General features: G+C 43.1%; 2 protein-coding genes across 4 annotated transcripts in view; one reads left to right on the top strand and one right to left on the bottom strand.

Moving 5' to 3' along the window:
- Positions 1–6210, bottom strand: part of LOC109853693 (probable JmjC domain-containing histone demethylation protein 2C) — a 168078-nt gene extending 161868 nt beyond the window's left edge. Inside the window, exon 1 of the mRNA XM_020426039.1 lies at positions 4902–6210. Within this exon, the coding sequence (XP_020281628.1) occupies positions 4902–5057 (156 nt within the window). The 5' untranslated portion in view covers positions 5058–6210. The remainder of the gene's footprint in view (positions 1–4901) is intronic.
- A 1470-nt stretch (positions 6211–7680) lies between these two features.
- Positions 7681–21396, top strand: part of LOC109853674 — a 29476-nt gene continuing 15760 nt past the window's right edge. The window contains exon 1 of one of the 3 annotated variants that reach the window (XM_020426010.1): positions 7681–7832. In XM_020426010.1, coding sequence (XP_020281599.1) covers positions 7801–7832 — 32 coding nt within the window. In that variant the 5' untranslated portion in view covers positions 7681–7800. The other 2 variants (XM_020426008.1, XM_020426009.1) reach the window with 2 other exon arrangements.

Here is a 21396-nt window from a genome sequence, read left to right as displayed (position 1 = left end):
GTAACAATTTTGTGAAATATTAACGCAAACGAGTATTAAGATAGACGAGAATAAAACATTTCAAAAGATACCAAGATGAGAGAGCGACCTGGAAGAAAGATACTCGCGGTATTGCGCAAATGTTCATTTTGCACTTGCATATATTTATCTCGAAATAATTCGTCGTAATAAATGAATTTTTTTTTTTTTTCAAATTATCAGAGGATCGTCACGCGATCACGATCGGCGAAAGAATGTTCTATCAATTTGCCGCCGACGATAACTGATAAGCTTCGGTCGGCCGGTAGCACGTGTGCTCACGCCAATAATGTGTGGAATTCCGAACGGTTTAATGAGAGTAGACGACGGTAGATTGTCAAGAGAGAAAGAAAACGAGCGAAGTTTTAATCGGCGGACCGTCTAATCGGCAGCGATCGCCCTTTTCACACATTTTGGGATTTTTAATCCCAAAGAGATTTTCCCGAGAGATTGTTTTCACCAGAGAATCACGCGCTGTATGTGTGTGTGTGTGTGTGTGCACGCGCGCGCGCAGTCTCTTTCGTAAGAAAATTAGATTATACAATTTAATTTTTCGCAACGCGCACATCGAAGAGATTAGATCTTTACGTAAATATTTACTTCGATCGTTACGTACGACGCGAATGCGAGTGTAATAAAATCAAGATTTTGTAGACTTTCGTCAAAAGTGTCTGTCAAATAACTAATCAAAGATATTAAATATACAGTCCAACGACGCGATATTTTCACAAAAATCGCGATATCAACCGATATATCTCTTAGTTATTGCTTTTATCAATATTACAAAAATGTTCAAAACCTTTTAACCCAATGATTCGCTCAATGCAAACAAAAACGATGCTAACAAAGCACAGTAACACGTAACGTTTATTATTGCGATACGAAAAGTTCATTACGGACACTATGTGACCATGACTTGAGAACAAATTTTTTCTCTCTTGATAAGATAAAGTGCAATACGTTGTAATGACAGAAATAATGTTTTGTAATATAAAAAAAAAAGAATCTACGCATACAGAGCATTTAACGATATTTGTACGCACAATCGCTTGCGCAAAGGCACGCGCGCGCGCATACAAACACGCATTTTAATCCGTGACGAATATTTTTGTTTATTTTGAATTGCAAAGTCTGGATATCTTCGAGACAGAGAATCTTGTTCTCGCATCTCATTGGGATAATAGTGTATTCTACATAAACGTATTTCGAAACTTGTATCACTATCAAAATGAATTTCGCGGAAAAAATTTTTGTCAGTTTTGCACGTGCGAGTGTTTATCGTCGCAAATTTGCGAACACCCCCGTGTTTCTCTCTCTCTCTCTCTCTTCTTCTCTCTTGGGGTTTGACCCGGAATTTCGCCAGTAATTTTCGACGAGCGCAACAAAACATCGCCCCGCTATACAAATTATTATCCGAAAGTGTTAGGTGCGCGGTATGTGGTCGGTGCGCGGCGGTTTCGTGAACCGCAAATTTCAGAGCCTGCAGCGCGATCGCGAATTCTCGATAATTCGGGGGTACCACCACAAATTCTCTGGTGCCCTGTAACAGTCTCCCTTGTACTCTATAACCGACCACACGAAATTTCTTCCTGACCGATGCACACGTTCCAGGTATCGCCGCGTCACCGCGCTCTTTCGAGGCGCTTCGTGTAATTTCGTGCACCGAGTGTAACGGTACCTTCGTGTCGGGACAGGTGCGCGAGGAAACCCGACACCGAAACAATATGACAGAATTTATAGACAAGTAATGCGATGTGTGTGTGTGTGTGTGTGCAAAAAAAAATCTGCTCGCGATGTCGCACCACATTTGCAACAATCGGCAAAAGAAAACCTAAATATAAAAAGTTTATTGAAAAATACCCAGTTTCTTATTACTATTCATAACATAAAATGATCGATCAGCGTTTAAAAAAGAAACGCTTTAGGTGATACCGCGCGAGAGACATTTTATTGTCTCTCTCCTGCGATTTATAGTATACATTGTCGAGTTATGCATCATTTCACGTCTAAAGTTAGAGAAGTTTCAAGGTGAGACGAGAACGCGCGCGCAAGTCACATATACACACGCCCTTATCGATAAAACACCTATTTTCTCTCCCGCGTTCGATATTTCAACGACTTGTCGATACGTCAAGGTATCCTCCGCTTCTCTTTATCGTCAACATCGTTGACGCAAAGAAAGAGAGAAACGGAGCGCGAGGTTTTTTGTTTTCGCGAGACAAACTATATTTTGTTTATTTTTTGAACACCCTGCCTCTTTTACGCTTTGTGTTTACGTGTGCGCGCGTCAAGATTGTCATTGCGCGAAATTCAAAACAAACGACAACTTGGATATAACTTTCACCGCGGCACATATATGTCGACGCGCTTTTGCAAGAAACCCGAGCGAGAGAGAGAGAGAACATTTTTTGAGACAAGAAACCGGAAAACGAAGGCGGCCTGCGAGACACGCGACGATGACCCCGGAATATATAATCGTGTTTATAGTCGCTGACCCCACGGCAAATACTAAACAGATGTCAACTAAATTCACTTGGGGTGAATGTTTGAATTCTCTTTGGCGCCTGGGATAAATTTGCAGACGCGTCGCGAGGGCCATTAAAGGCAGTTGAAACCGTTTGCGACTCGCTAATGAACGCGACGAATAAGTACTGGTATTATTAATTGTGTCGCAGATCGATAGAGGGACTGCATCGGGACTGACAGTCGCTGTGGGCTGAGCGACACAGTTTACGTGAATATCTAAATCTACGAGATATGGTGTACATGTAATTTTTGTCGTACCGGATGTTATTTAATTTAAAAAAAATTAATCTCACAAATATGTACTTAAAAAAAAAAAATATTATTATTAATAAAAATAAAAAATATTATTATTATTATTATTATTATTATTATTATTATTATTATTATTATTATACACGTGCGTTGCTTTCTGTTTATCAATATTCTAATGATACCTTTAATGTTCGTCGCTAAAAGAGGAAACAAATCTCTATAAAATGAATGTAAATGTTTACGCATTATAATATTGTTTCGTGGAAACAATGTTGGTAACAACGCCATTAGCTTTATTTCCGTTCTGCCGGAAAATCATTAGTAACAATAAAATATATATGTATATATACACACACGGTAAATGTTATTCAACATATCTCGCTCCCGTTAACGGGTTGTAATTTATATTACACACGAGATGTGTGTTACAACAGGTCGAAATAAAATTTACTCTTTCTCCCGGAAGAGAGATAACTTTGATAAAATACGGAAAGGATTTGCGCTAACGCGCGCCTTCTCGATGCATTAATGCAATATTGGCCACGTAAAAGTTGAAACAAATTGTTTTTAGTTCAGAGCTTGTGGATTTTCCACGAAAAACCTTTTCGGCGCAAAGATGTACTATTTATAATGGTGATGTGCGTTAAGCCGATGTTCTTGCGGTGTTATCGTCCACAGATGATTGTTTTGGCCAATTAATGACACCCGAGGCCAACTGCTTCTTTTATTACGTAAGAGATAAGTATCAAATTAATTCCGCGTGTGTTCGAGCGTTCCAAAATTCGGTCGGTTACGTAACGAAACGGATGAGAGAAAACGATTACTTCTCGAACACGCAATTCGGTCTCTTCCGAAATTGAATATTACGAATTTTGACGTCGCGAGAGACGCACACAACCACGAAAAAAAAAAAAAAAATACAGCCAGCGAGGCCGCGAGATTTTCCGAGATTTCACGCTCGACCGACATAATAATCGCGGCCTTTGGCCACGAGTTATAATTGGCAAATATTAGCGGCCAAGTAACGCGAAACGTGCACATCAGGCGTGTGTGCACGTGTAAACAGTAACAGTGTAGATACGCGAGTTGGCAATGTCCTCGAAAACTGAAATAGTTATGACTTGACTTGAAAAGAAATGAAGGATCTGTCGGACATACTTATGTAATTATGCTCGGATTTTTCAAATACGTACGTGAAAATCAATAAAATATTGATTCGTACGTTTGCGAGATCGGCATTTAAAACAAAAGTGTATACAAATCATCATTATGTGAATCTTTTATAGAACGTTAACGTTTCAATGAACGTCACTTAAAAATACAAACACAAAAAAAGATATTTTTTCTTTGTATTGACATTGACTTATTTTTGTTTCAAATATTGGCAAACGTTGACGCACACACGCGCAACAGCGAATCGATAGAAATTTGCTATTTCTAAACGAACGTTAATAATGTTGCTATTTGTTATCAAAAGTGGTTCCCTTAATACACGTAATTATAAATCAATATTTGAACTTTATAAACGTAACAACATACAACGAGCGTATTTTTTTTTTTTTTTTTTATAAAATTGCTGATTGAGAGAAATTGTCATTAAGCAAGTAAACTATGTGAGAGAGAAAGAGTGCTAGAAATATACTTTATTATATACTTTCTATATATATTCTTCTGCGAAAAAAAGTCGAGATCCAATAATAAGTACTCTCGCATTGTATCGAAAATTGAACTCTTTAGAGAACCATGACAATTTCTACATCTCTCGTGAATAACACGCGGTCGTCGAAGTGACTTTCCCCGAGTCAGGCGGGTCTGTTTTTTCGCGTATTTCAAAAAGTAGAGTAACCCATCGTAACTCGCTTGTGTGGCGAGCGTTCTTCGGGCGTGCACACGAAAGGTCGCACGGTAATGTAAACACAAACGGCGCGGCGCTAGATCGAGATACACACGCGTTGTATGTGTGTACACACGCATCGACCCGCGTCACCAACGACGACGACAACTTCGTTTCTCGCGAACGCGCCTCGTTTTCTTCCGTATAGCGGCGCGTTTCCGCGCGATTTCTATAGCGAGAAAAAAAAATCGAAACAGAGAAGATCACTCACCTGGAGATCAGGACAGCCGTTATCCCTGTGACTGGCGGCACGTATCACCCCCGCACGCCAACCCCACTCACTAATCTTATTCACCTTCAGCTTGGTGAAACCACTCACCGAGAGAAACCTCTTTCCCACGATCTCCTCGCGAAACTTGTACGCCATATTACGGATCGGTAAACCGCGGCGTGCCGAATCCGCGACTTCGGATCGCCAGCCGGGCCCGCCAGTCACCCTTTCCCTCCTACGTCTCCGTCCCCTGCCTTCCTCCCTCGCACTGTGTTCCGCTCCTCTCTTCCGTCTTCTTCCTCTTCCTCTTCTTCTTCTCCTCTTTTCTCCTGCTTACTCACTCTGCCTCTGCTCCGTCTCGTCGACCAGGTTTTTCCGTCAATTTTTCCGAGGGGAGTGTGCTTTGCCGTCTCGAAAGAGAAAACAAACACAACGAACGGAGGGGAAGGGGACGCGAGACGACGAACTTCGTCACAAACGAGCACTTTTTCTCGGCGGTATGAAACACCACTCCGCGACCGATCTCTTCCTGCCGCGATCACGAAGGGCCATCGAACAACAGGGCCATGAGGCGACGACCGGTCACTCGTATTTTCTCTTTCCCTCTCTCTTCTTTCTTTCTCTCTCTCTCTCTCTCTCTCGTTCTTTCCCTTTGCGAATATCTCCACAGCCACTCCTTTACTCCTCCTTGGACGCGCGCGAGCTTCTCTCCACGAAAACAGCCACGAGACTCGCGCGACTCAAACGTATCGTTTTCTCTCTCTTACTCTCTCTCTCTCTCTCTCTCTCTCTCTTTCTATCTCTGTCCGGCGTGATCGCCGTTCGCGCCTTACTTCACGATGTTTTCTCTGCTCTCCCGGTGCGCGCGTCTTCAACGATGTTTCCGCGCCTCTCTCTTTCTCTCTCTCTCTCTCTCTCTCCTCTCTCTCACTCTCTCTCTCTCTGCTTGCGTGCGCGCGTTCTGTTTTTTTTGTTTCTGTTATATGTATCTTCCCGACTCCGGCAACGACCGATGTCACAGGAGATAAACGGAAAGACAGAAAAGGGAGACAGACTCTGTTGTATACTTTTCGTCTCTCTCTCTTTCTTTGCCGCCGAATACACTGTTGACGTCCGCGCGCAAATGAGAACCAACCGGACCGCACTTTTCAACTTCCGGGGCGCGCACCAAGTGTGTAGCACCGGTCAACCACGCACTACGCGGGGCGGTTGACGGTCTCACGGCGGCGGTGGTTTGCAAACACTGCCCAGCGCGGTATAACGAAGAACTCCGAACGGTACCAGTGTGAACGTGAGAGTAACACACACATGACCGGCCAGTGATATCGCGTAGCGCGTACTGCGGGCGGACGGCGGGAGGCACGGCTCCTTCCCGCGGCCGTGCGCCCTCCCTCCCCTCGCACGCGCGCCCTCTCCCACCCGCCGTCACCGCCGCCGCCTGGCTTACCTACTCCTGCCACGGCGCGGTCCGTCACCTCCCCTCCGTGAGGGCGCGCTCGCTCTCTCTCTTTCTCTATCTCTCTTTCTCTCCCGCGTCCTTCTCCTGGTTCGCCTCGTCCTCTCGCTCTCCGTCGACGCAGCGCTGCGTCGCGCCTCGCTTCTCGCTGCTATACATTCGCGCGAGAGAGTTACGACGCGGGTAGGGTGCTTTAGGGCCGTAGCACCGACCGCGAGGCGCGTGGGGTCGCGCGCGCGGGTGGCGCGAGTGGGACGCCGCCGAGTGTGCGAGGGGGTTTAGGGCGTCTGGGGGAATCCGCCGTCTGCCTTCTCTCTTGCCGCGTACACGATGCACACACACACACGTATGTATGTATACACTTGCTCCACGTATCTCGCATTGCACTCACGCATTGACGTAATGCGTGTAAGTCGTTTTTTTTTTCTTGATAGTAGTATTTTTTTTATAATAAATTTGTGAGAGGACCACGCGAGCGTGCGAAGAATTCTTGCTGCATGTTTTGGTGTACCCGCGCGAAAGTTCTTTCGTCAACGTATTATTTTGTAGATTTTCTCTACGGTCGAATGTTATTTTCTTCTTTATCTGAAGAGTTGTTTGTTTATCACTCGGCTCTCCCGACGCGTTTCTTCAATAAGATGTTTTTGACCTTCTTTTTCTTCTTTTCTCAACCCTATTTTTCTTCCTTTTTTTTCTCTCTCTAGAGAATTTGTGTGTTTACACGGTTGCGGTGAGCCACCGGGCAAACGTTTTACGGGTTGCGATTTTTGGAGCCGTTGGTAAAATATGTGAGAGAAATACGCACATCTCTCTCTTATCGCTTAAATAAATGTTCAAATACATCAATAGTTCAGCGCAATATATGTGTGTGAGTAAAGTTAACGGTTATTGTTGAATTACAAAACACACAATGCGATTGCACGATTGCACTATGTGACAACAATAATACGATCTTCGCAAAAGTCGACCAATCGCAACGATTGATTGATCGAGTTGGCCAATCCCGTAGTCAATTTTACAATTTCACTATACTAGAACAATACTTCTCTGAACATTAAAATACTTCCAAGACGCGTATTATTGTGTAAATTCTTGAGAAAAAATTCTTTGAAGTCATTTGTGTAGCGATAGAGAAACAGATTTGTACTTCGCGTATTAATCTCCAATCTCTTATCTACGTTCGTGTCAAAAACGAGAACCTTATAAAGAAAATTAAAATCGCATCGCGTCGATTAAAGCGCTCCTAGTCACGAACCGTACGAACCTGAGACGCGTCACGTGACCAAAACACGCCGTGACGTCACAGGCGCAGTAGCAGCCAGCCAGCTGCCAGTTCAACATGGCTGACCTGTGAGCATCGGTGCTAACCGTCGGTCGTCCGCATTTAATCGTACGTTTCTAAGCCGTTCGCGCGTGTCTCGTCGAGCCGCAAGACCCGTTAACATGATATCGTCGATCGTCTCGCGTCTCGTCATGTGAGTATCCGACCCGCGTAAGGCCGATAACGGCGGCGAAGTGTCGAGTGTCGTTGGGGGGGTCTATTGTGTGTGCACCCGGGCCATCGGCCATCGCTTCGTCGTTCCGTACAAGTCTCGCCAGACAGTTTATTTTTATCCGCGCTGTGCTCGTCCGCACGTGCATCGTCGTCGTCGTCTGGTGTATTATCCAAAAATTCGCTCCAATTTTCGCGTACAGTGATTTCCATCGCCCGCTCCGTTTTCGATCGCTCGCTCGATCGGTGGTTTGTCTCTATAGATACCTGTGTGAGTGTGTGTGTGTATGTGTAAGTGTGTATACATGTATATGTATACGCATGTCTCTTCTTCTCTATGTCTCTCTTTCGTTCGCCTTGTCGACAGTTCGCTGTCGAACTAAGAAATGCAAAATACGAAAGATCGAAAACGTTCGAACGTCCGGCTTAGCTGACGAGACGACCGTTCGTTCGCGAACAAATCCCTCTCCCCTCTTCATCGATGAGTCTCCTCAGTCTTCTACGGCAGAAGATTGTGTCATCGGATTCAGGTATCGGCAGGATTCCCATGTTTGGACGTCAGGACCATCAATACAGGGACATTTCCATATAGCGAATACGAGAGAGAAAGGGAGTCGCAAAAAAAGGACGGAGAAACTTGAATCCTGACAACTCTGTGCGAGAAAAGGACGCCGTTCTCCTCCGGACGGAGCTCGTTGCTTAGTCACAAAGGTAAGAAATCGATGTTCAATGTTAACCAATGTGTCTTTGTGCGCGAGTCGATTATTGCGAGAGAGAGAGAGAGGAAACCGGAATTATTAGATACACGTCGATAAGAGAGACGACAAAGGCCGAGGTCTCGCGCGCGAGATGAGAAATAGAAGGGAAAGGGGTGTAACATCATCTAATTAGCACGTATCGCGATGAGTCAGTGCGAGAGTGAAAGCTTTCGTACGCTCCCCGTCTCTCGCAACAGTCTCTCTGTTTTTATGGTTAGGACGTAACCTAACTTAACGTTTTCCCCGTGTCGTTTACACGCGGCGTGGTCAGGTACGCGTTACGACACGAAACACAATTATCGGAGGCTTGTTACGTCCGCTTGCGAAAATTGGAGAACAGCAAATATAACGTATATTTTATTATTGAGAAATCTGTTTTTTATCCGCGAAAAATGTTGTACATTTTTTTCACGACGTTACACGTAACAGAAACGTGATATCTCGCTTGTTGGACGAGCGAAAGAGAAATACGTTTCCGAATATAATGCAAGATTTTGCTGCGCAAAATACTTTGTTGGTTGATACGACACGTTACAGGAGAAAAAAACTAAACTAAAAAGAGATAAATTTCAATATTTAAGATATGTTTGAATATGTACACACATTCTCTCGGACGTGAAAACAGGACAAAGGCGTCCTTGTCGCGACAACCGACCGAGCGTCTCGAACGAAGCATCGGTGCCAGGCAATCGGTGCGCCTCGCGATAAGCGAACGACGCGCGTCTCTCGCGCCATCAGCTGATCCGAAAGCTACGTCACACACAATGGCGCGGGTCGTTGCACTCTTCTCTCGCTAAGAGGCACGTTTTGTTTACGGCGTTGTCCGGTGGCGCTCACGCGCACAACCACAACGACAACGACGCTCGCGCGCGCGCGTGTCACTTATGTGCGCGTGAAACGTCCGATCTCTCGTGTGACTCACACGCTGCACTTGACAATAAATTAGACCGAAACGGAGAATTCTCGCCGATTCCGAGATCTGGCACAAGGTGAACCGTCACGAGTATCGGCGCGAAATTTGTTCGCAGAAATCGCAAACGTGTTTTACAAAATACATAAAATATATAAAAAGAACGAAGAGAACGTTTCTCTCTCGAGGAAAACTTACTCGCGAATTACGTCAAATTTTGCGTAAAATTACCAGCGCAAATATCTCTCTTCTGTGTGCAATTTTTGAGAATAAATACTTCACTCGCGTATTTTTCGCGTTTTGAAATATCCCAAGGAGGATTGTCGAATGAGAAACGTATGAAAAGCACTTCGTGAAAAGTGCATCCGGTTTGCCAAATGCATTTCTGCTATTCCGTAACGTTGTAACCGCCGTGTGTGTACATTTGCTTTAGTGCATGTTCCATTACTCTCATCTATATTTGCCTATATGTTTTATGGTGACTTTATGGAAAATTCAAAAGCACTTTTCTCCTCGAGATCTTACGCAGCTCGCGGAAGCGCATGCACGTACGCGTCCAGTCAAAAGCCTTACGTTCTTATTCGAGTAGATTTCGAATAGAGATTTCTTTCTGGCAAAGATCCTTACGCTAATTAATATTCATTATTTTGCTTCGTGCGAGTACTTTTTTGTGAAACGCGTTTTGTTTCGCGCGACAATTTTCTTCCAAAAACAAGATCTTCGGACGAATTTTCAAATCGCAACTATTGGATTTCGAAGGGTCAGGTTTTTCCCATCTCTTCTCTCTGATCCAAGTACGTTTAACGAGCGTATTTCGATCATTACGAAAATAGAGCACTCGAGCACGTCTGTGTCTGACAACAATAGCCGCGATCTTCGCGATCGTTTCTATGTTCCCTGAGTGCTGTTTCTACGTCTCGCGCTCATCCTTTCCGAAAAGGAAACCACCAGTGGAAGAAAACGAGCACATCGGAAGGAAGAAAGGGGGAGACGTGCTTTTTGGTACATCGAGGAGAAACTTGGTCGCTCGTTGGATCGATGCCCGGTTGGCAACAAGAGGGTGGTTACTTCGTCGTCGCGCTGTGCGGAAGGCGTGCAATACAATGGGGGATGGTTTGTGTTATATTATAATACACGATAGATATATCTATTTCCACAGTAAAGTTGCTTGAGTTGTTTCTTTTCTCAGATTCGGTATATTTTTTTTTGTTTTTATTTTTTTTTATTTTAAACCTAGTTATTGCATTTTTAAGTTTTAAACCTAGTTTGAACCACGTATATTCTCGCAGAGATCTATTTCAAACTTCGAATATCAAACGTCAGTGTTTAAAATTAAACCTGTGTATGCGTGCGTGTGTGTGTGTGTGTGTGTTGCTAACTTTAACCTTTAATACAGCGTTGAAAATTTTAAGCAAGTGTTGAACTTTGACGCAAAGTAGTTGTAAACTAAGAATTTGTGTGCGTTAGTTTCGTGTGAGATGTTCTCTCGCTAAGAATATAACGAGTGCGTTATTTTTTCTAAACTATATTTTCCCTTCGATAACTTGTACGTTCTCTCATTCTCGGACGTATAAACCTACGGGGTGCTAGAAGACTTCTAATACCGACGCGCGAATCAATATTCCGTACGGACTCTCGCACGGAAAAGATTTGCGTTAACCTTTCTCGCCCTCACACGACCTCGTCGTGGCGCCCCCCACGTTTGGTCGAGCATTGCGTGGAGAACTTGCACCGGGGACTCGTTCAGTTCTCCCTTCGGTCTCGTTCCTATTCCCCTCTTGACGAGTCAACAATACCGAGACGACGCGGGCGCGTATACTTATGCGAAATTCTTCAACGTCTGATTACAAGTCACGCGCAATGTTTTCTTACGGAAGTCGAGAGAGAGAGAGAGAGAGAGAGAGAGTGCATTAGGAGTTAATTAATTTACGTGAAAAACACGAAAACGATATTTAGAACGAAAAATATAGCGCGCGCGTATGATCTACAGTTCTTCAGTTATATAAGATTATTATTATTATTTATAACAAGAAATTTATATACGATTTAAAAAATATATTAAAATTGGAAAATTGAATATGAGATAAAAAGAGAAATTACTATGTGTAGCGCCACGGTTATCGCGTTATCAAGCGTAACGAGCGCGCGAAAATCATAAATTATGATCGTTGATCTCGTAACCTGTATTCCACATTTATTTCCACTTTGCATATCAGGAATAACGACCTCGTTATTATCGCGTGCATCCGGCCGTGCGGCGACTTTTGATGTCGCGCGGATACTCGAACATCCTGACACAGTATAATGTGAAAACATTCACACACGCGTGTCTCTTCTCGTTTGTGTGTGTGTGTGTGTGTGTGTGTGTCAAAAGTCTTTGACCTCCGAAACAATTGTGCCGTCAAAAAAAAACTGGTTAGGTTTTTTGGTCACGCGCCGCGTTCTTCACGCGCTGACGGAAAATCCGCGTGAAAAGGTTCCGGCTATAAAGCTTCGCAAAACGTCGCTGGAAGAAAAGCCGGAAAAGGGGGACAGACAGAGGTAAAAAAAAAGAAAAAAATTCGCGTGCAGACCCCGCGCGGTAATATTCGCAGTCGATTCCGCTCTCTCAGAGCGGTCTTATGACGTCATTACCCTCATTAGAATAATTGAGAATGCCGCTCGCTAATTATGAGATACGAGAGAGTTTCCCGGCACTCGTGACGTATAATTTTTTCCGCTGTCTCCGACGTCGAATCTGCGAACTCGGAGCTTTCGCGTCGGAAATAAGAAGGAAATTTCTGCGGGATTTTTTTGCGCGCATGTGTGTATGTGTGTGTCATCTCGTTAATTATGACGATCTTTAGCCTCCCAGCGGTATATGTGAGAACGGGAAAAGTTGGGACCTCCATTACACGATCAATGGAGTGCTTCTTTTCTCTTCTTCCACAAAGAAGGGAAATCAAAAAAATATACATCCAATTAAGTCGCGTGTGTTAATTGTGGAACAACCAAAAACTCGAGGGAACGGAAAAGAAAGAAACTTTTCAACTTTATGATTCACGAGTATTTCCTTGAGACTCGAAGTAGTGTTTTTGTAACAAGTTCGCGGACAAGACGAATTGGTGGTATTTTTCCTTCATTTGCGCGTAAGCTTCCGCCAAAACAATCGAAGTCCGGAGCATAGACTTTGATTGATTGTGATCGATGCTAAAGAATAATTCGTGTAATAATAGTAGTTTCTTGTAAGCTTACGTAAAAAGTGTTACATTAGCGCGAATCAATTCAAATGTGTTTCTTACGAAAGACGACGACGACGACGACGACGACGACGTCGTGTCGAGCTCGTTGCACCCGTATCGTCATGGCATAAACCGCGAGACTTGAATCGGCTGTCAGTCACGTTATCAAGAAGCAAGTCACGCGAGCCGGCTCCCTTCTGAAGTGACGCCACCACGTAATGAGGAGGATATTGAACCTCGCACCGCAGATGGTTGTCCGTGACGCTACGCCAACTTGTTTTCTCGCGATTATGAAGAACGAAATAAGACAAAAAGTCACTTTGGCGAAGAGATTTAAAACGCGGCGTATTCTTGGCAAATTAGAGATTTTTTATTTCTCTAAGGGATGATGGACGTACAATTATCTTAAAAAAAAAAACTAAAATAGTACTTCCACTATAAATACATTTTGAAGAAGAAAACGAATATAACAACATTCTTTTTCAAGTTTTCATTATTGTCCGATTCCTGGGGGAAAGAAGACGCTTCCGGAATTCTTTTTCGGCAAATCGCGTTTTCGGCGGATGCGAAACTCCCATCGAGGTCTCTCCGCACGCCCCGTTGTGATTTACACCCCGTCTCCTTCTTCCCGCCTTCGTATATATAATTACGCCATTTTCTTGCGGAGCGAGTCGTATATTTCTTCGTCCCTGGAGACGCGCCAGGGAGCAAAAGTGCACGTCACAGGGATGCACCGTTGGAGCATGAGGAAGATGGAGTGGGAGATCGTCCGGCAAAAGAGAGAACGAAGGAGGCGGGAGTGATACTACAGCATGCACATAAGCGCGGGAGAGAGAGAGAGAGAGAGAGAGAGAGAGAGGAGGGAGAATTCGCCAGGAAAGGGTGATGACCCTTTGGGCGTACCCGAAACCCTACGTCCCGATATCGGTGCGATGTTCTCCCTCACACGCGAGCAACCCGCACACAGACCAATCCATACATCACGCTTTCTCTCCTCCTCTTCCGACCTCGTGTTCGGTTTTCTTTCGTTTTTCTTTTTTGTTCTCTTTGTTCAGCTTAGAGATCCCTCTTTCTTTCTCTATCTCACTCTCTCCTTCTTCTTCTCCGCTTCTTCGTCTCTTCGTCCTTTTATCTCTTTCGCTGGTGGGTGGTAGGTAGTTCGAGCGCGTGGGCAGACGTGAGCGAAAAAGAAAAAGGAGGAGGATCTGCCTCTCTCTCGTGAGGATTCGAATGGCATACCGGAGCACCGAACATTCAAGACCTTTGGGGAGCATTCGTGTCCCTTTGGGATTTTCTTTCCTCAGCCAGAGAACCCATCGCGAGCGTGACGAGACGGATGCGGAATCGGTCTTTCCTGCAATATTTATATCGATTGAGGTCAAACGCGTCTAGGCGACATGCCGGTCGTGAGGACTAATTCATGTGCAAGCAGTCTGATTGAGCGCTGTGTGCGCAGTCTGTGTTTGCGAAATTAATTATTATGGACGTCCGCGTGTTGCGCGATGAAACATCAAAGCTCTGAATGCAGAAAAAGATATTTATATTCAACTGTGTATTATTTGTAAAATACGTATACAAGGTAAAACTCGGAAAAGTTGATTAGTAAGATTGTTCACTCGGAAAAAATAATAATTTTACTTTATTTCTGCTCAAAGTCGAACTCTTCTCGTGCGAGTTCTTTTAATTTTGTTCAACACATTGTTGCGCGGATAACTGAAATTACATTTCGTTGCGCAAAATTGCTTCTCTAATTAAATTAGTTTATCGATAACTGATTCCCCGGTAATTGAATTATCAGTTGCAATTGATATTCCCACATGCGTTTCGTCAACTGTGTGCATTCATTGTGCGCCCGGTCTCGTTTTCCGCGGATTGCGGATCGTTAACCGTTCGTTCACCGCACACATGCGAACTCTCCCGGCCGGTTCTCTTTAAAGTGTCGAATGAATGCGTGTCCGCGTGGGAGGTCTGTGATCCTGTGGTATCGATGTTTATGTGGGTTCTTTTATTAGCACGGATTTTCCGTTTCATACGCGTGTGTACTCGCGCGATTTTTTTTTTTTTTGTGCCAACACATCGCAGTGGCAAAATTAACAGAGCCAAAAATTCCGATCGCAAGTGACGAGTAAAACACAGAATCGGGATTTCTCATATCTGTCGAAACTTGTTGATTGATATATGTAAACAAAAAGAAGATAATAGTGCGCGAAAAATGTCTTGTCGAGAATTTTATATCACACGCAATCATCTAGTTTTTCCATTTTATTGCATACGCTCCATGTATTTATACACCCGCGAAAATTCTGGAAACACCCACACACTTCTCTTCTCTAGAATAATATTTCTCTTTTAAACATCGTCTCGATATATCAAGGTGCGACAATATATCACCTGTCTCGAGAGATGTTTGCATTTCGCGAAAATGGGGAAATTTTTTTTTCATCAGACTGATATTTTTCTTTTCGCTCGTGTGTGTGTATGTATATGTGTGTTTGTTTTTTCTTTCGTCCTTCTATTCTTCTTTCCGCCGTGCTCTCGACGACGTCCGGTCGACGACGCATTGGGAAAGACGATGCGTCGACGTGGTCGTCAGCGACTCTCCGCCGTTTTAAATATAAACCCAAGCGCAGAGGTGGCTGGCTTCCAGTTGGGGCGTCGCGACGCTCGCGAATACAAGACAAAAAGCTCCCGCTGGTGTTGTAAAGAGAAAGTGTGTGTACACGGAGCGCGCACCTCGGTTCGTTTGTGCGTGCGTCAAAAGCGCGCACGTTTCTATCTGGGGTTCCGCGCTGCATCATAAAGATATAATATTGCGTTCCTCGCGCGCAACGTCGCGTCGTGGTCGGTGAAAACGCAGCACGAGAGTTCGCAAGATCCTCATTCGAGCACCGCGCGAAATTCCGAGTTCGCTGCACCGTATAAAAGTTTATCTCAAAACTCGGACGTCGGAATGTAAAATAGCGCGATACTAGATAGTTTTAAGGAATTGCATACAAAAACACACTGGATATCGCAGCGAGCAAGAGTTGCGCTCCGCGTCGTCAACGATATCGTCCGAATAAATCAAGCTGTGCAAAAGATTGTAAATCTTTTGTCCCGACGGCGTGGTGCTCCGACTTTAGAATTTAAAATAGAACAATGCTGTGTTCTAAATCAGCTCAAGAAACCGGCAACTGCCCAGCCCGACGGCAGCGCGAGCAAGATTTCGCGATGTCAATCCGAACAAGACTGTGATTATTTGTCCCGATTGAGAGTAGACAAATTTTGCGCTCGGCATTTCCTGAAAAAAATTCCGAAAAAAAAAAAAAAAAAAAAAAGAAAACGCAAAAAAGAGACCGCGAACATCGTTGAACGGAGCGGCGCGATGAACGTGCGGCTGACGATGACGTCGGAATAAAACGTCGAGGCTGTCTCTCTCAAATCGTCCGTCGGATTCTCGCAAATGTTCGGCGCCGCAAACGAGAGCGATTAATCATCATTATCATCCCCGAGTGCTGTTACGTATTCACAGAGAGAAAGGCGGTGTGATGCCCGTTGACGAGAGAGTCGACGTCGGGGAACGTTTGCATCTTTGATCTACGGCGTGTCATCCCGGCGAGCGGTTCGGTTTAAACCTGTTCGGCAGAATCGCGATCTATTAATCTCCTATATTTGCGAATTCGAGTTTTGCGAATAACACGCGCGATTTCACGTGCGAAAATACCGTCGAGAGAGTGTTATCAAGCGCGCCTCAGTAAGTAAACAAGCGGAGGAAATTCAGAGAAGTCGCGCGCGCGCGCGAGAGAGAGTGGATTTAGAATTTAAAATTTAATCTCTTAATCTTTCCGGCGGTGATTGAGCGATTATCCGTGATTGCTGTTGGCGACATGTCCTCCAGAGTCAAACAACAGATTCGCATAACGATCTTCTTTAACGACGGCACCGTGGTGATTTACATTTGAATCGACGGCGGTGTGACGCAAATGAAACACAGAAGTGGGATACGGCGTGACGAGGACGTTCTCGGTGTCAAGAGGAGACTTGTGAAAATTCCGGAGGAGCAAGGACGTCGAGACAGAGAAAGAGAGAGAGAAAGAAAGAGAGAGAAAAGAAGAAACTTGATCGCACACAGAGAGAAGCGGCGGGGGAAGGAGAGGAAGAAAGGGAGAGTCGGCAGAAGAAAGGCGATGCATCTCACTCTTTGAGCTGCCACTTAGAAAACGTTAGTCGAATCACTTAGCCGGTCGTTGCACCGCGGCCGGCCGCTTCGACGTGACGATAAAGGAACCGATCGGGCGTGCACGGGATCGACCAACCACGAAGCGACCGCGAACAAAAAGTGCAGTAGCGGCGATCTAAGCGCGACAATCCGGTCGAGAGAAAGTGAGCTCCATCGCGTACCCGAGGAACAAGCCCGAATGGTACACTTTTGTGGATCTCCGAAGACAAAGACACTGAGAAATCGAGAGGGTGTATTTTTTTTTTGTTGCGGCCGTACGCGCTGGATAATAAAAGTTCGAGTTTGTTTTTTTTTTTTTTACATCAAGTATTTGGCAATAACACACGTGTATCGATAGCGTGGGATGTAATATAGGATTAAATCGTAGATATATAGGAAAATCGATGTGAAAGCACAACACGCTGGATAGCAAAGAGAGTGATAGGATCAAAAGCGTTTCGGATGCTTATAGGTTTAGCCGAATCGCTTTGTTAGATGAGATCTCTGCACTTTCTAATCTAGCGAGTACTCTGCCTTTGCTTGCACTGCCTCTTGCTAATAGGTGATCAGCTGGTGAACGGTTCAAACGGTCCGCTATTCAGGCCACTGCTGCGCACGTCGCTTTTGCACAAGCTTCGAGGAGCATATATATACATATCTCTCTCTTCCTCTGTCTCTCTTGTTTCAATTCTAATTTGATCTAACAAAGCACGTCGCTTTTACAGACACAAAATCCGTTCGTTATCTCATTCTTTTCCTTCGCGATTCTTGGGTACAAGTTTTCGCGCGACGAATCGCCTGACGCGATTTCCGCGCGCTTTTTTAATAGGATTTTGCTGTCCGTACGTGCACCAACATGACGTGCTTTTTGCCGTCCAAGCGAGCCACACCTGTGCTCGTGCCGACGGTGGTGCATTATTCGCGCAATTTTCACGCGCCGATTTTCAAGCGAATAACGGTCGTCAATACGGTATCCGTCGTTTTTCTGCCGCCGCCTCTGAAAATCACGCCCCAAGTCGCGAGAGAGAACGCGCGATGTAAAGAAAACTAGAAAAGTGTTTATCGAAATTTTAAATACACATTGTGTACATACTGTGTGTCTGAAAACAGTCCATATGAAATTTATTTCACAGTGATCAAAACACAAATGTAATTTTCTTTATGTAAACTGTTTGAACAGAAAAATCGACACAAGAAAAAACAACTGTGCAAAAGTTCCTATGTATTATTTTAAATATCGCGTGTGTACTCATATAAAGCACTACACATTTTTATTACAACATATGGATTATTTGTATGTGATATTTACATTTTTTGTTTTGAACGTGTCGAGAAGTCCGTAAATACACGTGACAAGTTCCTAATCTCAATTACCGCTGGTACTCTTTTTGGAAAATTTTAAAATAGAATCATATTTGGTTTATTTTAAAATAAATTTATGTATGTATGTGTGCGTGTACATTACAATATTGAATAAAGCAGTTTGAGTGAAAATCTTTTAACATATTTTATTGTAGAAAATATGTCGTTATAAAAAAATCTTTTGACATATATCTTATTATAGAAAGTATGTCACTATGACAAATTATTTCGCATTTTTTGCATTTCAAACACGCTGCACACAAGATACCTCAAAGTGCACTTAAGTATTTTTGCTTCTGCGATGAATTTAATTATTTGAAATAGATGTGTGATCCAATTGCGGTCTTATGTCGGAAATAGCCTCGATCGATCGTCACTTTGATGTAACATCAATATTCGCGTTATAAGAAACGTCACACATGTTTCTAGAATTCGAACATGATAGGTATATGTACATGTGTCAGATAGAGATTACGAGACGAGCTAATCAGCTGGGAAAGACATTAGAGATTGTGCAAGATAAACATGTCGCACATGAAATACGTTTATTTCCGAAATAATTCCAAAATAATAACTTTGAAATTTGAATCAATGTAACTCTATATTCGTGTTCTGTTACGCACGCTGTTGACTTCTTTGTTAACGAACGTTTAGAGAGAGATAAATTTTATCAATAAAAATAAATTATCAATAAAATCGAAAATACGGTCATTTTTTGTTGGCAAGTTTATTGAGTAAGTGTTTTGGTGGATTTTGTAGTGAAAGAATGAATCAGGTAATTATTTTTATTAAAACCGATTTTTTATTCATTCTGTTTTAAATACAACAGCAAGAGATAATAGAAAATAACGGGGATTACTTGATAGAATGAAATTCAAAAATAAATAGGCCGTTTTTGATGAAATTACTTGGTCACAGTTTTCTATCGCGAAATCCATTAAAACTTTTGCACTCACTCAATATATATATATATATATATATATATATATATATATATATATATATTTATTTTTAGCTGATAAAAAAATCTTGTTTGCCAATACGTAGAATAAACACGCTCTACGCGCATGTTATTCCTCGGTACGTGAATATTCTAATTAAACAGCGTGCGACCTTCAATTAAAAATGAAGAAATCGCAGTTTGTTCCTTTTGGTTTCTTTACGGGTTTTTATTGTGTGGCGCTTCAAGGCCGATGAGCTGGCAATATAATGGGATATATGGCATCCGTCTCGTGACTCGTTGCAATTCCGAGTAAGCGTATCCGCAACTTTGGAACAAATCCAGAAAGATATCCAGCGCCAAGAGATTCTCGCTCTTTGACGCTCTCGCGGGTATTTTTTTTTTTTTTTTTTTTTTACACAAGATTAGAAATTATAAATAAGCTCTCGAGAAAGCTGATATCGATACGAAGTCATTTGTGTCGCTTCGCCGACGTTAGATTAGACTCTTGATTAATCGTTACTCCAGGACGTTAATCAACTCAAGTTTATCGTATCAAATAGCAGAGTTCGACGTTGCATATTTGAGTCGCGCGTCTCTATATTCGAGAATATATTTTCGTATTTTATTCTACGATCTAAATAAGCGTATACATTTAGATAATAAATACACGTACATATATATATGTATGTAATAATGTTAATATGTTTGTGGAACTTTCTTACATTAATTTTTCACCCGAGTGATTTCACGTGCTTTATTCAACGAAATATTAATTGTAAAAGAAGAATAGATGTAATGTATGATATTTTTAGCGCAATTCAGACGAGTGTCTCCATATATATTCGCCAGTAGATCAGGTTGACGCTCTTTGTCCTCGTCTCGAAATAACTAGGCATGCCCTCGTTAGGGCAATTTTGTTCGATGCTTACCTCTCATCAATGTGCTCGCGAACGAATTCTAATGGTATAACCCACACATACACATACGTCCGAGTGTACGTGCGTACATATAAAGCATTCGTTAACGTACTGTTATTGCCACAGGACGAAACAAAAATCACTTTACGCAACGCAGAATGTACATATTTTTGTAATCTTATAATATTTACAAAAGAATAAATATTATAATATATGAATGTAAAAAGAGCTGTATATTGATTAAAGTTAACTAACACGAAGATCTCCTTCCCGCGCCATTTTGTTTGTAGCTGACTGCGTAGAAGCAAACTTGTGTATTTTTGTATATCGAAATATTGTAAAATATCACGAAGTTTGTATACACGTATATAAATTTCGTTGTTGCGACGGATGTTGCGGCGTATATAAATCATTTTTCGAGCGCATAAAGCAGCTTCTGCCGCATAAATTCACCGCGTTAACTTTATTTCACGTACAATGGCTGCGTAACAACCCGGTAGCGCGACGGTACAATGGCGAAGTAAATTTCGACATCGACAACGTAAAACAATAACCATTCTCCATTACCGTCGTATCATTTACTGTACCATTTACTTTGTTTCTTGCGAGATATTTCCGTCCACGCCACGCGGTATCACACAAATGTGTAATAGCAAAAAAACAAAAACAATCCTTATTTTGTTAGACACAAAAAGAGACATCAAAAACACACAGCGTTCTCGCGTATTTATTTTGCGCGAATTAAAGTATATGTATGTAAAAAAGTGTAATTTGATATTTTTTTTTTTAAATCGCGCAAGTTTCACGCGAAGAATGACGAAGCCGGAATGTGTCGGATTTCCGCGCAACTGTGTTATCACGCTGAAGATGATAGTCCGTATTAAACGAGCCGTGACGGAATTCAGGTTATGCGCAAACGAACGACAATGATCTTGACCTCGCGATGAATACCGAATAACCTCGGTGGTCGCAACCGAGGCCATCGCACATACGTATGTACACGTTACAACGATAGGAAGGGGAAAGTTATACGTCGCCGTCATTAATAAACATGAAAGCGCGTGGCGTTAACAATCGCGCGCGGTAGTACCGTAATCCCGCTCGTCGTTTTATTTCGTCGGCACGCGTCGGATGAAACAAGTTCGCGAACTCGCAGTTTTCGATCCGTTTATCGCGGACAACTCGAAAGCAAAACGTTGAAACCATGATGTTGCACGTAATTAAAAAAAAAACACACA

The sequence above is a fragment of the Pseudomyrmex gracilis genome, unplaced genomic scaffold, assembly GCF_002006095.1.
Source record: "Pseudomyrmex gracilis isolate BER0280 unplaced genomic scaffold, ASM200609v1 scaffold_53, whole genome shotgun sequence".
NCBI classification, from domain to species: Eukaryota; Metazoa; Arthropoda; class Insecta; order Hymenoptera; family Formicidae; genus Pseudomyrmex; species Pseudomyrmex gracilis.
The sequence above is the reverse complement of the archived record's forward strand: the minus strand, read 5'-3'. Positions and strand labels throughout refer to the sequence as shown.